Source organism: Erpetoichthys calabaricus, chromosome 1 (genome assembly GCF_900747795.2).
Source record: "Erpetoichthys calabaricus chromosome 1, fErpCal1.3, whole genome shotgun sequence".
Lineage (NCBI taxonomy): Eukaryota > Metazoa > Chordata > Cladistia > Polypteriformes > Polypteridae > Erpetoichthys > Erpetoichthys calabaricus.
In genome coordinates, this window is record NC_041394.2 from 331,665,400 (window position 1) to 331,685,045 (window position 19,646).

The 19,646-nt window shown below is 38.9% G+C and overlaps 1 protein-coding gene across 1 annotated transcript in view; it reads right to left on the reverse strand.

The window, feature by feature from the left end:
* LOC114666261 (gastrula zinc finger protein XlCGF57.1-like) overlaps positions 1-17,556 on the reverse strand; it is a 38,973-nt gene extending 21,417 nt beyond the window's left edge. The window contains exons 1-2 of the mRNA XM_051925467.1: positions 17,420-17,556; positions 8,082-9,138 (exon numbers count right to left, since the gene is read on the reverse strand). Coding sequence (XP_051781427.1) covers positions 8,082-8,460 — 379 coding nt within the window. The 5' untranslated portion in view covers positions 8,461-9,138; positions 17,420-17,556. The remainder of the gene's footprint in view (positions 1-8,081; positions 9,139-17,419) is intronic.
* Between the last annotated feature and the right edge of the window lie 2,090 nt (positions 17,557-19,646).

The window sequence follows — 19,646 nt, forward strand, 5'->3', positions numbered from 1 at the left end:
GCTTCCCGCATGGTGCTTCGCATACTTAAAAGCTCTAAGGGCACATATTGGTTTTTGATTGTTCGTTTTCCTCTGTCTCTCTCACTCTCTCTGACATTCTCTGCTCCTGACGGAGGGGGTGTGAGCAGAGGGGCTGTTCGCACACTGGCCTAGAGGATATGGACGCTCCTCTAAAAAATGCTGAAAGACTACCTTTACATTGTACATCCTTGCAGCTGCTTTGTCCGGCGGTGCTTCGCACACTTAAAAGCCAAACAGCCCTATTGATTTTTGTTTGCTTTTATCTCTCTATCTCTGACATTCTCTGCTCCTGACGCGCACTCCTTTGAAGAGGAAGATATGTTTGCATTCTTTTAATTGTGAGATGGAAGTGTCATCTCTGTCTTGTCATGGAGCACAGTTTAAACTTTTGAAAAAGAGACAAATGTTTGTTTGCAGTGTTTGAATAAAGTTCCCGTCTCTCTACAACCTCCTGTGTTTTTGTCCAAATCTGTGACCCAAGCATGACAATATAAAAATAACCATATAAACATATGGTTTCTACTTCGCGGATTTTCACCTTTCACCTTTCACGGGGGGGTCTGGAACGCAACCCCCGCGATAGAGGAGGGATTACTGTAGTACGATTGGAGACATGTGTGACACTAAAATTAATGAAAACAGCTAGTTTGAAAAATAATTTGAATCCAGTTATTTATGATCTTTTCTAGGGGTACCAACAAATATGTCCTGGCCATTTTACAATATCTTTGAAGAATAAGCAATACTTGATCTCTATTCACACCTTGCAGTAAAACTGCTTTGTTTCAATCTATGACACATCAAGGGCCACTTTTCATGAGGCATGCAGCAATTTGCCAAAAAATTGTCTATATCAGTACGTAGGTAAAAGACATGGTCAGTACAGTCAAAACAATAAAGACCAGAAATAACTAGGTAACCAGAATTCCAAGAGCAAGAAGTTAAACAGAAATAGAAGTCAAAGCAAAAGTCAAAGCAAACAGAAAACCTAACACTAGGCCTTTTTTACTTACAGTATCTAACTATTTATTTATTTAACAAACTTTTGTAAAAAGCTAAAATTCCCCTTGGGGACAAGTTCTATCTAGCTATCTAATTTGGAACATACGCTAACTGTGCTAATACTTGAGGGAAACAGATTCATCCACTGAGGGATAGGGAACATTTAGAAAATCACCACACTGCTGTGACAACGCCAACATGACAGATGCAGTCACATAAACCAAAGAATCAAATGGTGTGACACATAAACATAAAAAACAAGGTGATAATAATTTTAAAGTTTACCAAAAAAAATTTAAAGTGAAAAAACAAACAACAAAAACAGAATCCTTGTGATAATTAAACTAAAGAATACATAAAAGATAAAATTGCTCTCAGATTGCACGATTATAGTTTGTTACAACACATTACTATAGATCATTTATTAAATAGAAAAGCTTTTATTATGTTATTTATGCACTGATCTATAACATATATATGTATGTATTATTATGTTACATTGTTTGACTTTTTATGTTTTTTGTTTTCACTATTATGCTGCATTATTTTTCAGGCTCTGCCAAGAAAAACACCAAAAAATAATTTTGTTTGCAGACATTTCGAGCAGAAGGGGATAAAGTTAAGATAGTTAAGAACAAAACTTGTTTAGTGCACCCAAATGATATCTTAAAGTTGTAAAAAATGTTATTACACCCTGGCTTTGGTTAAGACCCCACAACCATCAGACTCTGAACACACTAGAGTACTGCACTTTTGAATTGCAGCCCTCTGTAACTTTCCACCTTCAAAGACTCTGGAGAAGATAAGGGCCAGAGCACGGAAAGCACCTCAGCTAATGGAGAAAGAAGGAGACAACAGGCACCCTTCACTGCTACAGCAGAGTTCAACTCTGCCAACTTTGAAATGTTTTTTTCCCAGCAGACTCTGAAATGGAGTGGACGCTGAATGACTTCTAGTTCTTCAGTGGGCTTCTTTACACACAGACACACACCAGAGCATTTCTAAAGTGACATTATATATAGTTTTGAACTGTGGTAAGATGAAAATACTAAAATACGGGCTGAAAATGCAATCAAGGTTCTGCACATGATGTAAAGAAACATAAAAACAATGTTTTGATAAATCATGTAATACAACTTGTGCTTGCACATTAGCTCTTACCAAAAAAAATGTTTTGTAATGCCAAGACACACATACTGAAATGTTTGAGTGTATAATTGATATAGACCTTTGAAGATTACAGTAAAAACCCTCATTATTATGCAGATTAATTCGGTTTACAATGAAAGTTGTTCATGATGACAAATCACCAAAGTTTATATTTTACCAAGCAACATCACAAATTTCAGCTGTAATGATATAATTCTAAAAATATCTGAAATAATCTGAACATTAATATGGCATTTTGTTTTTACATTTTATTCTTGGCTGATACTTACAACATGCTCAATATGCTCTGTATACTTAGTACGAACCGTAACTAAATACTCCCCAATCGTACAGAAGAGACTATTGAGACACTACAAATTCACTTCCACCCTTAAATAATATATTTTATGTTGTATGACCTGAATGAAGAGTTTTATTAATTATACCAGAAGGGCCCAAAGGGTATGCATTTAACTGTAACTTCAGTATATTATAAAAGGAAAAATAAACTGTTAAATAATTGAAGAGTCAAATTATATCATAAAACAGTAAAAAAACAACAAAAACATTTATAATTGCATGTGGCATTACCATCCTAAAAAAGTGTGGAGATCACTGGGACGGAGAGGGTAGGGTAGGCTGCAATTACAATGAAAAAGAAAACAAGAAAAACACACACTCATAATCAAACCAGCATAAGTCAAATCAGAGCCAGAGGGGAGCTGAAACCCTTCCTCGCATCACTGGACAAGGCAGGAAATAGGATAGATATTAGGATTCACCAATCATAATAACTTCTATGATTTTGCGGATGTGAGAAGAAAACCTGAACACTCACAGGGGGAAACTCCATATGGACAACACTGGGATTTGAACCCAGGATGCAAGAGCTGTGAAGCAGCAACATTTGCCATGGCACTACTGTTCTACCTATAAAGAAAGTAATTAAAAAGACGGACAACAGAAATGACGCAAACACAAATAAAAATATACATTGAATTAAATAAGAACAAAAACAATAAAGCAATAAAAACACATCTTTCTATATAATACGCTGCCGTGGCTGTCCATTTGTCTGTCCAGGATTTTAAATCACCTGTAGCTCGCAAACCGTTTGAACTATTGACCTGAAATTTGGCACACATATACTACGTGACCTCTACTATCTGCTTTTGGGGTGATGATTGACCTCCAAGGTTATTCCTCTTTTTATTATTTTATTTTATTGTAGAATCAACTCTTGGCAGCGGCCAGCAGGGTAGCCATGTGGTGCATGTGTACGGGCGCCGTTCTCATCCCTACCACCTTTGCTGTCACTTCCTCTACCTCTTCATATCTTAAATCATTCTTGAGGCAGATTGAAGACTTATGCGCCAGCTTAAGTGAAAAAATTAAAGAAAACGTACTAAGGAATTGTAACACAAACACTAGCTTAATCAGTTTTAACACGAAAAGATGCCAACAAAAGAACAGAAGAAGCAGGCCATTAAGGTGGAGAAAAGAAGAGCTGTTCAGGAAGCAGCAAGAGCATTAACCTCTGAGCAAACGAATACTAAACGTACAGAGAAAGAGGATGAAAACTAGAAGTCAAGTGTAACGTGCAGTGCGCCGTTACTGGTAAAACAATAAAACCAAAACACAAACCACATAAATTTAGTGCACTCAGTAAACTGCTTATCCAATAGAGCCTCATAATCTCACAAAGAATGTCAGCATTTCAACTTAAGAAAAAATAGGATGACAATGACATTAAACTTTGCTAAAATTATTATTCATTTACCCCCACAACAGGTGGCAGCAGCTCTATACCTGGAGGGGTTCATGGAATTTGCAGTTCCAATGGGCAGCCCTGCTGGGTCTTGTATGAGCCACCAGAGGGAGCTTTGAGTAGGAGGAGGAGGTGCCTCCTTACCTGGAAGTGCTTCCTGAATGCAATGTGAAAGCACCAGAGGTACTCCCAGGTCCAGTATAAAGGAAGACACTCCCCTTCACTTGGTGAGTCAGGGTCGGGGGGAAAGGAGAGGATGAAGCTCACTGAGAAGAAGTGTAGGGAGAAAGAAAGAAAGAAGAGAGAAAAAGAGAATGGTTTTGAATACTGAGAAAAGCGCTATATAAATGTAATGAATTATTATTTTTATTATTGTATTTAATAGAGAAAGCTACAGTATGTAAGAGAGGTACTTGTACAATAAATCATTTGTTTGCACATGGGGCTTGTGTTTGTATTGTTGTGTCTGGGGTTTGGGAGTGCTGCAATGCCACCTACTGGCCACAACTGTAAAATTCAAGTTGTTTTCCGATAACTTGTCAAAGAGGGGGAAGTCATTTAAAAATATTTTTGGCCCACAGTATTAAAAAGACATTTACAACATTCACTACATTAGAAATGCAAAGGTTTTGGTCACTCTGCACTTTTCTCTTCTTTCTTTTAAGGACAATTAGCACTTAAAAATCACCTGACACAAGGAATTATGGAATTCACAACATGAGGAGGAAAATATCATTATTGGCTACATATTCTTAAAGAAAGACAAACAAGGAAAATAGCAGAAGATAATATGACTATTGGGAAGGAAGAAATCCAGAACAAAGACTTCTATGAAAAAGAGAATGAAAAAGCAAACTGTGTAATTGTAAATAAATGGTGTTGCAGCATGACCTAGGCAAAAAAAACAGGACAAACACAGATGACTACAGAAATGCTTGAATAATAAGGGAGTTATTAAAATGTTAGACTGAAAAGACCACTCAATAAAAAAATTAAATGACAACTAAAATATTCAGACTATTATTTGGAAAGCAGTGTTTTACTGACACTACCCTTACACAGGCAAACAAAGGTAATTGTTGCTGGTCTGGTTGATATTGACTACAAGCGGAATTTATACAAGTTCAGTTGAAAACATCCAACAATTTTTTCAAAACAATTTAGGGCAGCTGCATGCCACAAGATGGAGTTGATCTGGCACAAAGCAGGAACCTGGTTGCCAGTCCATTTCTGGGCAGGGCAAAACAGACTTATGTTCTCTCTTTCAGGAAAACTGTAAATGTAAGCATACATATTTGACCTTTTTTTTTTTAATTTTTTCTTGGTTGGTTAATTTGAGATCTGACAACGAAACAATTTCTTATTCTTCAATTGCATGAAACAGATGTGAAAAGGGTCTCAAAAAGATTTGTGAAGTGAAGTAGTCACGTGTGCTCAAAATACATTGCAGCGATTTACACTGCCGTTAAGCCGATGTCACATTATGCGACTTTCTGTCGAGGGGTATGTCATATTTGCTGCTCGCAGTTTCTCACTGGGCCATGTCATGTTAAATGAGTGAACATTGCTGACTATGTCATGTTTAGCAATTGCACGTTAACTGTCCAGCACAGCCGTGCTCCCCCCTTTTCCTGACAGCCAACAGTGTGCTGCCTGACAAAGCTGGCACCATACAAAGCATTAACACAAGTTCAGCAGCAATATCTGCCCCCCAATTCAACATTGGTATGGAAAACAAAAGACATCACATAGACAAGCTTCTCTTCTGTTAATGATGTCCAAAACCCCCTGTTCTTTATTCCTCATGGCTGCCTTTAATGCATTGTACTTCCAGAAGAGTATTCACTGTTTGCCAGCTCTCCTGGACACAGAGTCCATCCTTATGACTAAAGACAAACTCAGACCTGTTTGATTTTATCAGAGCGAGTCACAAACTAGTCACACTGAGTCGCTGGCTACATCACACTATACGATTGGCTTCACAGGAGTACATACACGACAACCTCCTACTTGCTAAGCTTATGTAAATGACTGGCACTGGAAAAGTCGTCTAATGTGACACAGCCTTTAGAATGGAAAACACCCAGTCTGTTTAAAATAGCAAAGGAGTGGACAGATTGAATATCTGGCTAGAGTGCATTTCTGACAAGTGGTTCAATAAGCCCCCTTATCATTCACAGAAGTTTAAGTCACTCTGTTAAAGGATTTTGAGTACGATTAGTTAAAAATGTTGTGTTACATATCACATACCACTAGCGCAAACCTCCTTTGTTTACTTCTAATACCTACAGTGGTGTGAAAAACTATTTGCCCCCTTCCTGATTTCTTATTCTTTTGCATGTTTGTCACACAAAATGTTTCTGATCATCAAACACATTTAACCATTAGTCAAATATAACACAAGTAAACACAAAATGCAGTTTGTAAATGGTGGTTTTTATTATTTAGGGAGAAAAAAAATCCAAACCTACATGGCCCTGTGTGACAAAGTAATTGCCCCCTGAACCTAATAACTGGTTGGGCCACCCTTAGCAGCAATAACTGCAATCAAGCGTTTGCGATAACTTGCAATGAGTCTTTTACAGCGCTCTGGAGGAATTTTGGCCCACTCATCTTTGCAAAATTGTTGTAATTCAGCTTTATTTGAGGGTTTTCTAGCATGAACCGCCTTTTTAAGGTCATGCCATAGCATCTCAATTGGATTCAGGTCAGGACTTTGACTAGGCCACTCCAAAGTCTTCATTTTGTTTTTCTTCAGCCATTCAGAGGTGGATTTGCTGGTGTGTTTTGGGTCATTGTCCTGTTGCAGCACCCAAGATCGCTTCAGCTTGAGTTGACGAACAGATGGCCGGACATTCTCCTTCAGGATTTTTTGGTAGACAGTAGAATTCATGGTTCCATCTATCACAGCAAGCCTTCCAGGTCCTGAAGCAGCAAAACAACCCCAGACCATCACACTACCACCACCATATTTTACTGTTGGTATGATGTTCTTTTTCTGAAATGCTGTGTTCCTTTTACGCCAGATGTAACGGGACATTTGCCTTCCAAAAAGTTCAACTTTTGACTCATCAGTCCACAAGGTATTTTCCCAAAAGTCTTGGCAATCATTGAGATGTTTCTTAGCAAAATTGAGACGAGCCCTAATGTTCTTTTTGCTTAACAGTGGTTTGCGTCTTGGAAATCTGCCATGCAGGCTGTTTTTGCCCAGTCTCTTTCTTATGGTGGAGTCGTGAACACTGACCTTAAGTGAGGCAAGTGAGGCCTGCAGTTCTTTAGACGTTGTCCTGGGGTCTTTTGTGACCTCTCGGATGAGTCGTCTCTGCGCTCTTGGGGTAATTTTGGTCGGCCGGCCACTCCTGGGAAGGTTCACCACTGTTCCATGTTTTTGCCATTTGTGGATAATGGCTCTCACTGTGGTTCGCTGGAGTCCCAAAGCTTTAGAAATGGCTTTATAACCTTTACCAGACTGATAGATCTCAATTACTTCTGTTCTCATTTGTTCCTGAATTTCTTTGGATCTTGGCATGATGTCTAGCTTTTGAGGTGCTTTTGGTCTACTTCTCTGTGTCAGGCAGCTCCTATTTAAGTGATTTCTTGATTGAAACAGGTGTGGCAGTAATCAGGCCTGGGGGTGGCTACGGAAATTGAACTCAGGTGTGATACACCACAGTTAGGTTATTTTTTAACAAGGGGGCAATTACTTTTTCACACAGGGCCATGTAGGTTTGGATTTTTTTTCTCTCTAAATAATAAACACCATCATTTAAAAACTGCATTTTGTGTTTACTTGTGTTATATTTGACTAATGGTTAAATGTGTTTGATGATCAGAAACATTTTGTGTGACAAACATGCAAAAGAATAAGAAATCAGGAAGGGGGCAAATAGTTTTTCACACCACTGTACAATCAGACTACTGTACATTCATGGTTGGATATTTTTGGCACAACACTGATTTCATTGTAGCACCACAGCATTTTCTATCATTTTAGGGAAAAATAATAATTAACATGGAGAAAATAAAGCATTGTCCTATTAAAAAAACTGCACCCACGTTAACAAGTGTTTACAACATCTTACTTTTTTAGTTCAGAATTCAAAAACGTCACCAAGCTTTACATTTTTATGTCAGCTCTTACCTTCTCCAGAATACGTTGAAAACGATGCTTTCTCAGCCTCTTTCACCTCAGAATCCAAAGATTCCGTCTTCACCTGGGCAGAATGATTCTGGAGGGCTGGAGGTCTACTTTTCACTAGGCCTTTTCCAGTTAGATCTTCATGTGGACACACATTCTGAAGTACAGACTCCGATTTAACCTCTTCTGCCTTGACATGGATTACAATGTCACTTTTTTTGAAGTCACTAGGTTCAGATGCTGATTCAGACTCTTCTTTAATGACCGTTGGTCTCCACTTACAATTCTCCTCCACCTGAAGTCCATAAATATTTGTCTGATGTTGCTCAGATTCCCATTCAGAGTCTTCTTTCTTAATATCCACATTAATTTTGTTCTCCATGGTACGCCTATACAAGAGACACAAGTTGCATGTGCTATTCCCCCGTTACTTGCTGTATTATGCAGGAGACATGTGCAATCTCACAGATTCTTTGATAGCTTATGACACAAAGGACACGGCGTAAGTGGATCTTTACTGAGTTATGAGCAACACAATAAAGTCCATGAGTACTGGCAATGTGCCTAACCCTTGGTCTCTGAGTTGAATTGCACAGCCATTACAGGTACATTCTGTCTCTCAGGTCCCTGATGGGTGAATTTCAGCTTTATAGGGCTCAGTCAGTATGATTTATACAAAATACACCAGCCAGTCGCATTGAACATAATGTGTTTCCTTCACGTTGATTCACAAACAGTCTCTTCAGCTGCTTATTGGTAGTCTTTGAGGTTGCTGCTCTTTTTTGTTCTTGCTTTCTGTGCCCCTCAGAATATAAGTTGAGTGTCCAAGCCCCACCACATAGAAAGGAAATATCAACCACCAAAGAAGCACAACGCAATAAAAACTGGAGTGGCTGCACCTATCAGCACAGCATCTCACACTTAACTAATCATTAACTGCTGTTTTCTGAGGTCACTTATTCAACGTTCACATCCCATCTCTAGAAGCTCCTGAACAGCCAGACATTTTCCTTCTATTTTTTTTTGATATGTTACCCTACATGGCAACTTCTTGTTTTTTCTGTAAGCAAATAGAATAGAATATGTTTAGAGCCACAACAAAAACCACTGAACACATTGACACATTACCCCATATTAGCCATACCAGGTGCATGACACAGTTTAAAAGCAACCAGTCTTTTTGTACTCAGGTTTTTTCCACAAAATGTAACAATTTCATGAAGAACTGTGCCTCAAAGAAACATGTGCAATATGTTTTTTTTCAAACTATTTTGTTCTATGCCTCCTGTAGTTATTTTTGAGTTTCTGCCAGTGAGAGGTCACTGTCTCACCATTTGAATATTTAATACAAGAAAGGACAAAGCTCTTGATTCAGCACTCTGCTAATTACAGACCAATGTACCTGTGTATATTATATACAGTATATCTTATATATAAATGTGTACATGTGGAAGTGTGTGTGTCTGTCTGTCCAGCCCGGCAGTGAGAGGTGGAGTCGGGGTAAGGGCTCCACTTCTGAGGAAACAGAAAACTCGCTTAGCCGCTAATAACACAAGCGGGGCCAGTACGTCAGCAAAAAGAAGCCTCAGAAGAACGACAAAGTCGCTTAGCCACAAACATCGGCAAAACGGTATCCCTTTTACTTTTCCTCCTGCCGTTAATGCACAAGCGTGGCGAGTACATCAGCAAAATGAATCCTCCTAGGAGAGAGATGCCCAGAGTAGTTCCTTTCAATTACCTGACACCTCTACATTTCAATTTTTCTCCTGACGATTTCAATTTGTATTTTACATTAAGTGTTTTATAAAAGTGTTCTGAATCCTCCTTTCTCTACAATACAGAAAAGTATTTTATAATGCTGTTGCAAGGGAATAATCTGCATGAGATTCTTGAAATTGTGAGGAGGGCGGTGATATTTCGGTAGATACTGAGCCGTTTCAACTACCCTGCAAAACTTCCTTTCACTTTCTAACACAATGAAGTAATATCTCCCTATTAAATTTTGGCATTAAAAAAATTGCACAGTTTTTCATTACATTAACTGATATTTTATTACCCTATTACTAACCTCTCTTCTCAAAGCCGTAATATGGTTGTATAATTTATTCTATTAACTGATATTCTCAAATTAATACAGTTGCATACTTAACTTCCTCCAGTACTCAAAACAGATTCAGATTTCACCCAGACAATATACATTATGTCCAAATGTTAATGCAAAATGAATGCACAACAGAGAAATTGGATGCCTTAGAAAGTTGGGATTTTGGACCTACCAGTAACACTTCAGTTGTTAAAGAGAATTATCAGGAGGAGGACTGGAACAGAAAATTTCTCTATATGTAGATGATATGGTACTGTATATATCAGACCTACAAAATACTGTGCCTGCAATCCTAACAGCAATAACAGAATTTCAAAAGATTTCAGGTCTCAGAATTAATTTGAATAAAAGTGTGCTCTTTCCAGTGAGTTCTAAAGCACACAATATCAGATTGGACACCTTCCCTTTTATCATCACAGGTCAGTTTAAATACCTACGGGTAAACATCACAAGTAAATATAAAGCTATTTATCAACAAATTTTACCATCTGTATGGAAAAAATTAAACAAGACTTGCATAGATGGTCAACCCTGCATCTCACTTTAGCTGGAAGAATGAACATTTTCAAGATGAATAACCTTCCTAACCCAGACACAGGGGATGCACAAACCAGTGTGTTTCTTCGTGCTGGTCCCAAGCCCGGATAAATGGGGAGGGTTACGTCAGGAAGGGAATCCGGTGTAAAATTTTGCCAAATCAATATGCGGACAACAATATAAATTTCCATACCGGATCAGTCGAGCCCTGGGTTAACAACGATCGCCACCAGTACTGCTAGTCAACAGGGTACTGGCGGAAATTGGGCTACTGTTGGCCGAAGAAGAATGAGAAGAAGTGGGGGAAGACATGTCCGGAGGCAGGAGGAGAAGAAGAAGTTAAAGAGAGTGGTACTGAGGGTAGGAATTTTGAATGTTGGCAGTATGACTGGTAAGGGGAAAGATTTAGCTGATATGATGGACGGAAGGAAGGTTGATATATTGTGCATGCAAGAGACTAAATGGAAGGGCAGTAAGGCCAGGTGGATTGGAGGTGGATTCAAATTGTTCTATCATGGTGTGGATAGGAGGAGAAATGGAGTAGGGGTTATTCTGAAGGAACAGTATGTCAAGAGTGCTTTGGAGGTGAAAAGAGTGTCAGGCAGAGTAATGATTATGAAGCTGGAAATTGGAGGTGTGATGATGAATGTTGTTAGTGCATATGCACCGCAAGCTGGGTGTGCAATGGGCGAGAAAGAAGATTTTTGGAGTGAGTTGGATGAAGTGATGAACAGTGTACCCAAGGGACAGAAAGTGGTGATTGGAGCGGATTTCAATGGGCATGTTGGTGAAGGGAACAGAGGAGACAAGGAGGTGATGGGTGGTATTTTGTCAAAAAGAGGAATGAAGAAGGTTAGAAGATATTGGATTTTGCCAAAAGGAAGGACATGGCTGTGGTGAATACATATTTTAAGAAGAGGGAGTAACATAGAGTTACGTACAAGAGTGGAGGAAGATGCACACAGGTAGATTACATCCTATGCAGAAGAGTCAATCTGAAGGAGACTGAAGACTGCAAAGTGATAGCAGAGGAGAGTGTAGTTAAACAACATAGGATGGTGGTCTGCAGGATGACGTTGGAGATCAAGAAGAGGAAGAGAGTGAGGGCAGAGCCAAGGATCAAATGGTGGAAGTTGAAAAAGGAAGACTGCAAGGTTGAGTTTAGGGAGAAGGTGAGATAGGCACTGAGTGGTAGTGAAGAGTTACCAGACAGTTAGGAAACTACAGCAGATGTAGAAAGGGTGACAGCAAGAAGGGTGCTTAGCGTGATATCTGGACAGAGGAAGGAGGAAAAGGAAACCTGGTGGTGGAATGGGGAAGTACAGGAGAGTATACAGAGGAAGAGGATGGCAAAGAAGAGGTGGGATAGTCAGAGAGATGCAGAAAGTAGACAAGAGAACAAGGAGATAAGGCGCAAGGTGAAGAGAGAGGTGGCAAAGGCTAAAGAAAAGGCGTATGATGAGTTGTATGAGAGGTTGGACACTAAGGAGGGAGAAAAGGACCAGTGGGCTAGATAGAGGGACCGAGCAGGGAAAGATGTGCAGCAGGTTAGGGTGATAAAGGATAAAGATGGAAACGTACTTACAAGCGAGGAGAGTGTGTTGAGCAGATGGAAAGAGTACTTTGAGAGACTGATGAATGAAGAGAACGAGACAGAGAAGAGGTTGGATGATGTGGAGATAGTGAATCAGGAAGTGCAACGGATTAGCAAGGAGGAAGTAAGGACAGCTATGAAGAGGATGAAAAATGGAAAGGCCATTGGTCCAGATGACATACCTATGGAAGCATGGAGGTGTTTAGGAGAGATGGCTGTGGAGTTTTAAACCAGATTGTTTAATGGAATCTTGGAAAGTGAGAGGATGCCTGAGGAGTGGAGAAGAAGTGTACTGGTGCCGATATTTAAGAATAAGGGGGATTTGCAGGACTGTAGTAACTACAGGGGGATAAAATTGATGAGCCACAGCATGAAGATATGAGAAAGAGTAGTGGAAGCTAGGTTAAGAAGTGAGGTGATAATTAGTGAGCAGCAGTATGGTTTCATGCCAAGAAAGAGCACCACAGATGCAATGTTTGCTCTGAGGGTGTTGATGGAGAAGTATAGAGAAGTCCAGAAGGAGCTGCATTGCGTCTTTGTGGACTTGGAGAAAGCATATGACAGGGTGCTTCGAGAGGACCTGTGGTATTGTATGAAGAAGTCGGGAGTGGCAAAGAAGTACTAAGAGTTGTACAGGATATGTATGAGGGAAGTGTGACTGTAGTTAGGTCTGTGAGTAGGAGTGACGGATGCATTCAAGGTGGAGGTGGGATTACATCAGGGATCGACTCTGAGCCCTTTCTTATTTGCAATGGTGATGGACAGGTTGACAGACGAGATTAGACAGAAGTCCCCATGGACTATGATGTTTGCTGATGACATTGTGATCTGTAGCGATAGTAGGGAGCAGGTTGAGGAGACCCTGGAGAGGTGGAGATATGCTCTAGAGAGGAGAAGAATGAAGGCCAGTAGGAACAAGACAGAATACATGTGTGTAAATGAGAGGGAGGTCAGTGGAATGGTGAGGATGCAGGGAGTAGAGCTGGCGAAGGTGGATGAGTTTAAATACTTGGGATCAACAGTACAGAGTAATGGGGATTGTGGAAGAGAGGTGAAAAAGAGAGTGCAGGCAGGGTGGAATTGGTGAAGAAGAGTGTCAGGAGTGATTTGTAACAGACGGATATCAGCAGGAGTTAAAGGGAAGGTCTACAGGACGGTATTGAGACCAGCTATGTTATATGGGTTGGAGACAGTGGCACTGACCAGAAAGCAGGAGACAGAGCTGGAGGTGGCAGAGTTAAAGATGCTAAGATTTGCATTGGGTGTGACGAGGATGAACAGGATTAGAAATGAGTACATTAGATAGATAGATAGATAGATAGATAGATAGATAGATAGATAGATAGATAGATAGATAGATAGATAGATAGATAGATAGATAGATAGATAGATAGATAGATAGATAGATAGATAGATAGATAGATAGATAGATAGATAGATAGATAGATAGATACTTTATTAATCCCGAATTCACATTAGAGAGTCAGCTCAGGTTGGACGGTTGGGAGACAAAGTTAGAGAGGCGAGATTGTGTTAGTTTGGACATGTACAGAGGAGAGATGCTGGGTATATTGGGAGAAGGATGCTAAAGATAGAGCTGCCAGGGAAGAGGAAAAGAGGAAGACCTAAGAGAAGGTTTATGGATGTGGTGAGAGAGGACATGCAGGTGATGGGTGTAACAGAGCAAGATAGAGGACAGAAAGATATGAAAGAAAATGATCCACTGTGGCAACCCCTAACGGGAGCAGCCGAAAGAAGGAGAAGATAAAATTCTGAAATGAGTACATTAGAGGGTCATCTCAAGGTGGACAGTTGGGAGACAACAAAAGAGAGGGGACATTGCATTGGTTTGGACATGTGCAGAGGAGAGATGCTGAGTATATTGGTAGAAGGATGCTAAGGATAGATATACCAGGCAAGAGAAAAAGAGGAAGGCCAAAGAGAAGGTTTATGGATGTGGTGAGAGAGGACATGTAGGTGATGGATGTAACAGAACAAGATGTAGAGGACAGAAAGATATGGAAGAAGATGATCCACTGTGGCAACCCCTAACGAGAGCAGTCAAAAGAAGAAAATGATAAATATTCATCCTAAACTTCTTCTTTTTTATTTCAAACATTCCAATATACATTAATAAATCATTTTTTAAAAAATTAGATTCAACCATAACCTCATTTATTTGGAATTCAAAGCATCCACGTATCCAAAGGGCGACCCTAGAAAGACCTAAACTTTCAATTTTATTACTGGGTAGCAAACATACAAACTATAAAAACCTGGACATGGACACAAATAGATGAACAGACACAGGCTTTGTCCACAATAGAAATAAAATCCTGCAGCACTTCTTTATATTCCTTGCTTTGTACCCCAATAAATAAAAGTCATCACCAATATACTAACAACCTAATACTGCTTCACTCACTCAGAATATGGAACCAATGTAGGAAGTATTTTAAGATAAAGAAGCTTTTATCTGTGGCACCTCTGCATGATAACCACCTTTTTCCACCCTCTCAAACATACTCAATTTTTAATGTCTGGAAAACATTTGGGATTAAAACACTTAGAGATCTGTACATAGACAAAATCTTTGCATCCTATGAACAATTACACTCCAAATGTAACTTTCCAGCAACATATTTCAATCACTACCTTCAATTTTGAAACTTTATTAAACAGAACCTGCCCAACTGTCCTCTTCTCAATCTTGAGGATTCAGACAGCATTTCTGTAATATATAAAACCATTTTACAGTCCCTCCCTTTCAAAGATCCCAGAGTACAGTGGGAAAAAGATCTCTCACTCAACATCTCAGAAAAGGAGTGGAAGGCAGCAATGCAGAGAATAAACTTGAGCTCCATATGCGCAAAGCATACAATTATTCAACTTAAAATTATATATCGAGCACATCTGTCTCACTTAAAATTGTCCAAAATGTTTCCAGGGCAAGATCCAACCTGCGAACGTTGCAATCGAGTTCCATCCTCACTGGGCCACATGTTCTGGGCCTGCACCAAATTAACATCATTCTGGATCAAAATCTTTAAATGCCTCTCAGACAGCCTTGGTGTCACAATCCCTCTGTAATCCACTAAAAGCTGTGTCTGGTGGGCTCACTGAGGGGCTTAAAGTGGAGAAGGACAAACAAACTGTGATTGCCTTTACTACACTATTGGCACATAGACTTGCTCAACTGGAAGAATCCTAACTCTCCTCTTTTAAGTCAGTGGGTATCTGATGTTATATACCATTTGAAATTGGAAAAAAAAAAACAAATTTGCACTTAGAGGATCTGTACAAAACTTTTTCCAGAAGTTGCAGGATCTAATCAATAACATTTTAGAATAAGCATTTAAATTGAAGAAGCAGGTTCTCTCCCCTCGCAGGTTCTCTCCCCTCTTTTATTCCATTTATCTTTATTCATTTATTAATTCATCTATTTACTTATTTTTACTAGCTTAAAGTTTTACTCTGCTGGCCTAGCTCTCATTCTCATGGGTGGGGGTTGATTTGTTTCAAACCTATTTTTGTAAGACTTCAATTATTTGTATGGAATGTCATTTGATTTTAATAAAATCAATAAAATCAGATAATAATAATTTACATACAAATATACAAATAAAACAATGACTGCTGCAGTTTTTATTAGTGCTTGTAATGTTTCAATAGCACAGATGATGTGAAATGGACAGGTGACTGCTTACATCTCATCTGGTGTGATTTGAATTCATGGTTGGCATAATTATCTGGCCATTTACAAAGAATGAGAATTTTCTGGGTGCAGTACAGGAAGTCACTGCAGTTGTTATCTCTTTCCACCTGCCGTTTGTCCACTCAAACATCATAAATCAGAACAGCAAACATTTTATGAAATGTTGATTAGCAGGGACTCATTTTGCTGAGGAGGTGAAAGGGCACATTGCAGGCAACACAAGTGCCTGGATAGCTTCTTCATACAGTATGTCATAACATGTTTTCTCTTTAGATGTCATCCTGGGGCAAAACCAAACATCTTGCAAGCAGCAGAGCTAACTTTACTTGTTCCAAACTCTTTCACTTCTGAAACTCACCCAATTATTATTTTTATTTTTATGCTCATCAACTGGCAGGCAATTGGGTTGGAGTGGACTTAAACATGCATAGAAAATGGGCTGGGAATGTTGTGAATTTTATTTAACTTTCAGAGGAAGTTGTGGAAAATCAAATAAACATGCTGTACATTGCGATATTGCTTTTTGAATTTTTATTTTTATGAAATATTGTATAAAATTAAAAACTCAATATATTGCCCAGCCCTACTAATATCCAGAGACAGCATTCCATAATACTCCCTGCACCATTCAAACATGTCTTGTATGTGCTTTCATTGTGTTTGTTACAGTTTAGCTATTAATCTAATGAGCATTACTTTGGTCTCTAAAATACAACATATTGGACAAAATCGAAACACGTTTAAATTGAAACTTCCTCGTATGTCATTCAATTCCAAAGCTCAATCTCAATTGATCAGGATTCACTTTGTGTGCACTACTCTGATTTTCCAGAAGCATTTATATTACAATATTTTAGCAAAAAAATGCACAATGGAATGAGTCTGATATTATTTTTTTTTCGCTGCTTCAATGAATTTTTGTCTGTACTTCACAGTTTATTCTACAGAGAAAACTGTACAGTACATAATTTGTATGTGACAAATAACATTTGATTTGGTTTGACAACTGTTACTTTATGGAATAAAAAAAATCTTTAAAGTGACGAGCTATGATGTGAACCTTGTTACGGTTCATTTGGTTTTAGTCTTGTTATGATATGATGTGATATATTAGGATAATAAAGTGTATGCACAGTTAAGAGAGGGTAGTTACTTTTCTGATAATCTGACAATATTAGCAATTATGGTCAAGAGTTTTTTTGCTAACATATGGAATATTATAATGCCTTCTGACATTACACACAGATTTACAATTAAACTAAAAGTACAGAAATAAAAGTAATTACTAATTTGTGTCCACGACTAGGACTACGATCTGGGTTTTTATTGTCAGCGGACTCCGCGGACGCGCTATCATCTTATTCCTTACATTACGGAAGTACTGTACTTACTCATTTTCTCTTTCATGGACCTACTTTTCCGGACAGCGCGATATCACCATCAGGCACTCAATTTGCCACTTCAACGTTACCGCCGTACAGAAACGTCGTTCTGGTTGACGTCTGTCGTGAAAACAGCCACCGGTCGATCTGCGTCGTAAAATGTAATATGTACGCATGCGTGAAAGTAGAGAGCTTTTTGTGAGGTGTAACCTGTGGTAGCAGCAGTTGGTTGTTGTTAAGAGTTACCAGATACTACGGCTTGACCAGGACAGTCCCGATTTCAGGCTATGTGTCCCGATGTTCCGATAATTAACTGAAATATAACAACATGTTCTGGTTTTAACAGGATGGACATATAAAACATTACCGTGCAGCAGACATAGCTCAGCCGATACAGACGTCAAATCATCACTGACACAAAGGAAAAGCAACACCCGCTATGCATTGTACAGCTGTCAGCCACAATCGTTCGTTTATATTGCCAGGTAATTTAGGTATAGCCTTAAAAAAACGGAGATGAGGATGCTTACACATGCTGAGGATCTTACAAATCAATCATCCTGAAGAGAAAATGCGTGTTAATCAGGGGTTGCGGCAAACGTTCCCTTTTCTCACACCAATACCTGATGATGCGACTTTGTGCACTCATTGTAAAAGCATTTTCTTCTGTCGCTTACATAGGAAAGCCAGACATTGATGACAAACCCGTTCACAAAAAGCTATTGAGGAGCATCCATTCTTAAGGCACATATTCTACCACACCAAGTCAGTAAATTAACATAAGAAATTAACCTGATGTTTACAGAAGACTATAACGCAATGCTTAGAATAGCGCATTACTATTCAATATGGACTGATGAAAACAAGCAAAATGCACTCGGTTTCTCCAAAAAGATATGATGAATATTTACATCTACATTAATAAATATGCGGACATTTAGCCAATATTTAAATAAATGCATGGTTGCAAGGCAAAAATGTAAATGTAATGATTTTGTTAAACTTTCTAAAACAAACATTATGAAATAGGTTGTGCTGATACACGTCAGCTTACTGTTAGTAATTTAAACTCCATTTCATTAATTCACTGATAAAAATAGAACAAAAATTAGGTTAAGGTCATTTAATCAAGTGTGTTGGCTAATGTGATTTCTCTCTATCTTCACTTGAAAACAGGGTATCAAAGTTCCCAGGCACTTACCACGTCTGCAGAAGTTCATGGCACAATGCCTGGCTGCCGAAGAACACAATCTGGAGTGCAGAAACACTTGCTTAGAGTCAGGATGACTTTATTTACAATTACTTTCTTAAATTCAAAGTGATGTTTGTAAGCCATGCTTTTGTTCGTGTTATAAATGTTTTCTGCTGATGCCTCAGTTTAACCTGATAATGCTAACAAATAATGGGATAAAACTCTTTGGAACATCATAAATGTGTGAAATGTTGTCAAATTTAAAACTTATATTTCTATTTATATTACATGATATAATAAAGGACAGCATAGCACCGCTGCTTTGTTTAAGGAGACGAGGGTCCATGTTATAATTGCTCCCTGCGTGGACCTTGCATGTTCTCTTTGTGTCTGTGTGTGTTTCTTCCCACGGTGAGGTGAACTGTGGTTGCTAAATTGGCCCATGTGTGTGTCTTCACCTTATGATAGGCTGGAACCCTACCAAGGGATTGTCCCTGACTGTGCCCATTATGTGCTGGAATAGGCTCCAGCTGTCTGATCACCCTGCTCTAGATAAGAGTGTTTATAAAATGGATGATTCTTAAAATACCTTTACATATTGAGAAAAAGAGATTTTGAAACAACACAGTTTTGTATGTGTGTGTGTAGTGTAGGACGAATTGGGCACTGCCTGTTTTGCTAGACTTTTGTGCCACACCATGCCTATTAAGAAAGCAGATTTAACAGGGATGCAGACATCCAGTTGCACAAAACCACCATTTGTAATCCACACTAACTGACTGAAAGCCAGCTGGTACCAGGATCTTCCAGGACTTCATCTGATAGCAAAGGTGTAAATCAGTGGTGACCTGATCCTGAGGCCCCACTTGAGCCAGAATTCACAAAATGGACTCAGGCTAAGACAAAAGCCTATAATTCAAGGGATGACAACTAAGGTGAAGAAAAGAACTCGCCTATTAAAAGACAGTGAATTTGTAACAGGAAGTGACTTTAATCCTATCAGGAGAAGGTTCAACCTTCCTTTAATACCACATGCAGCTCATC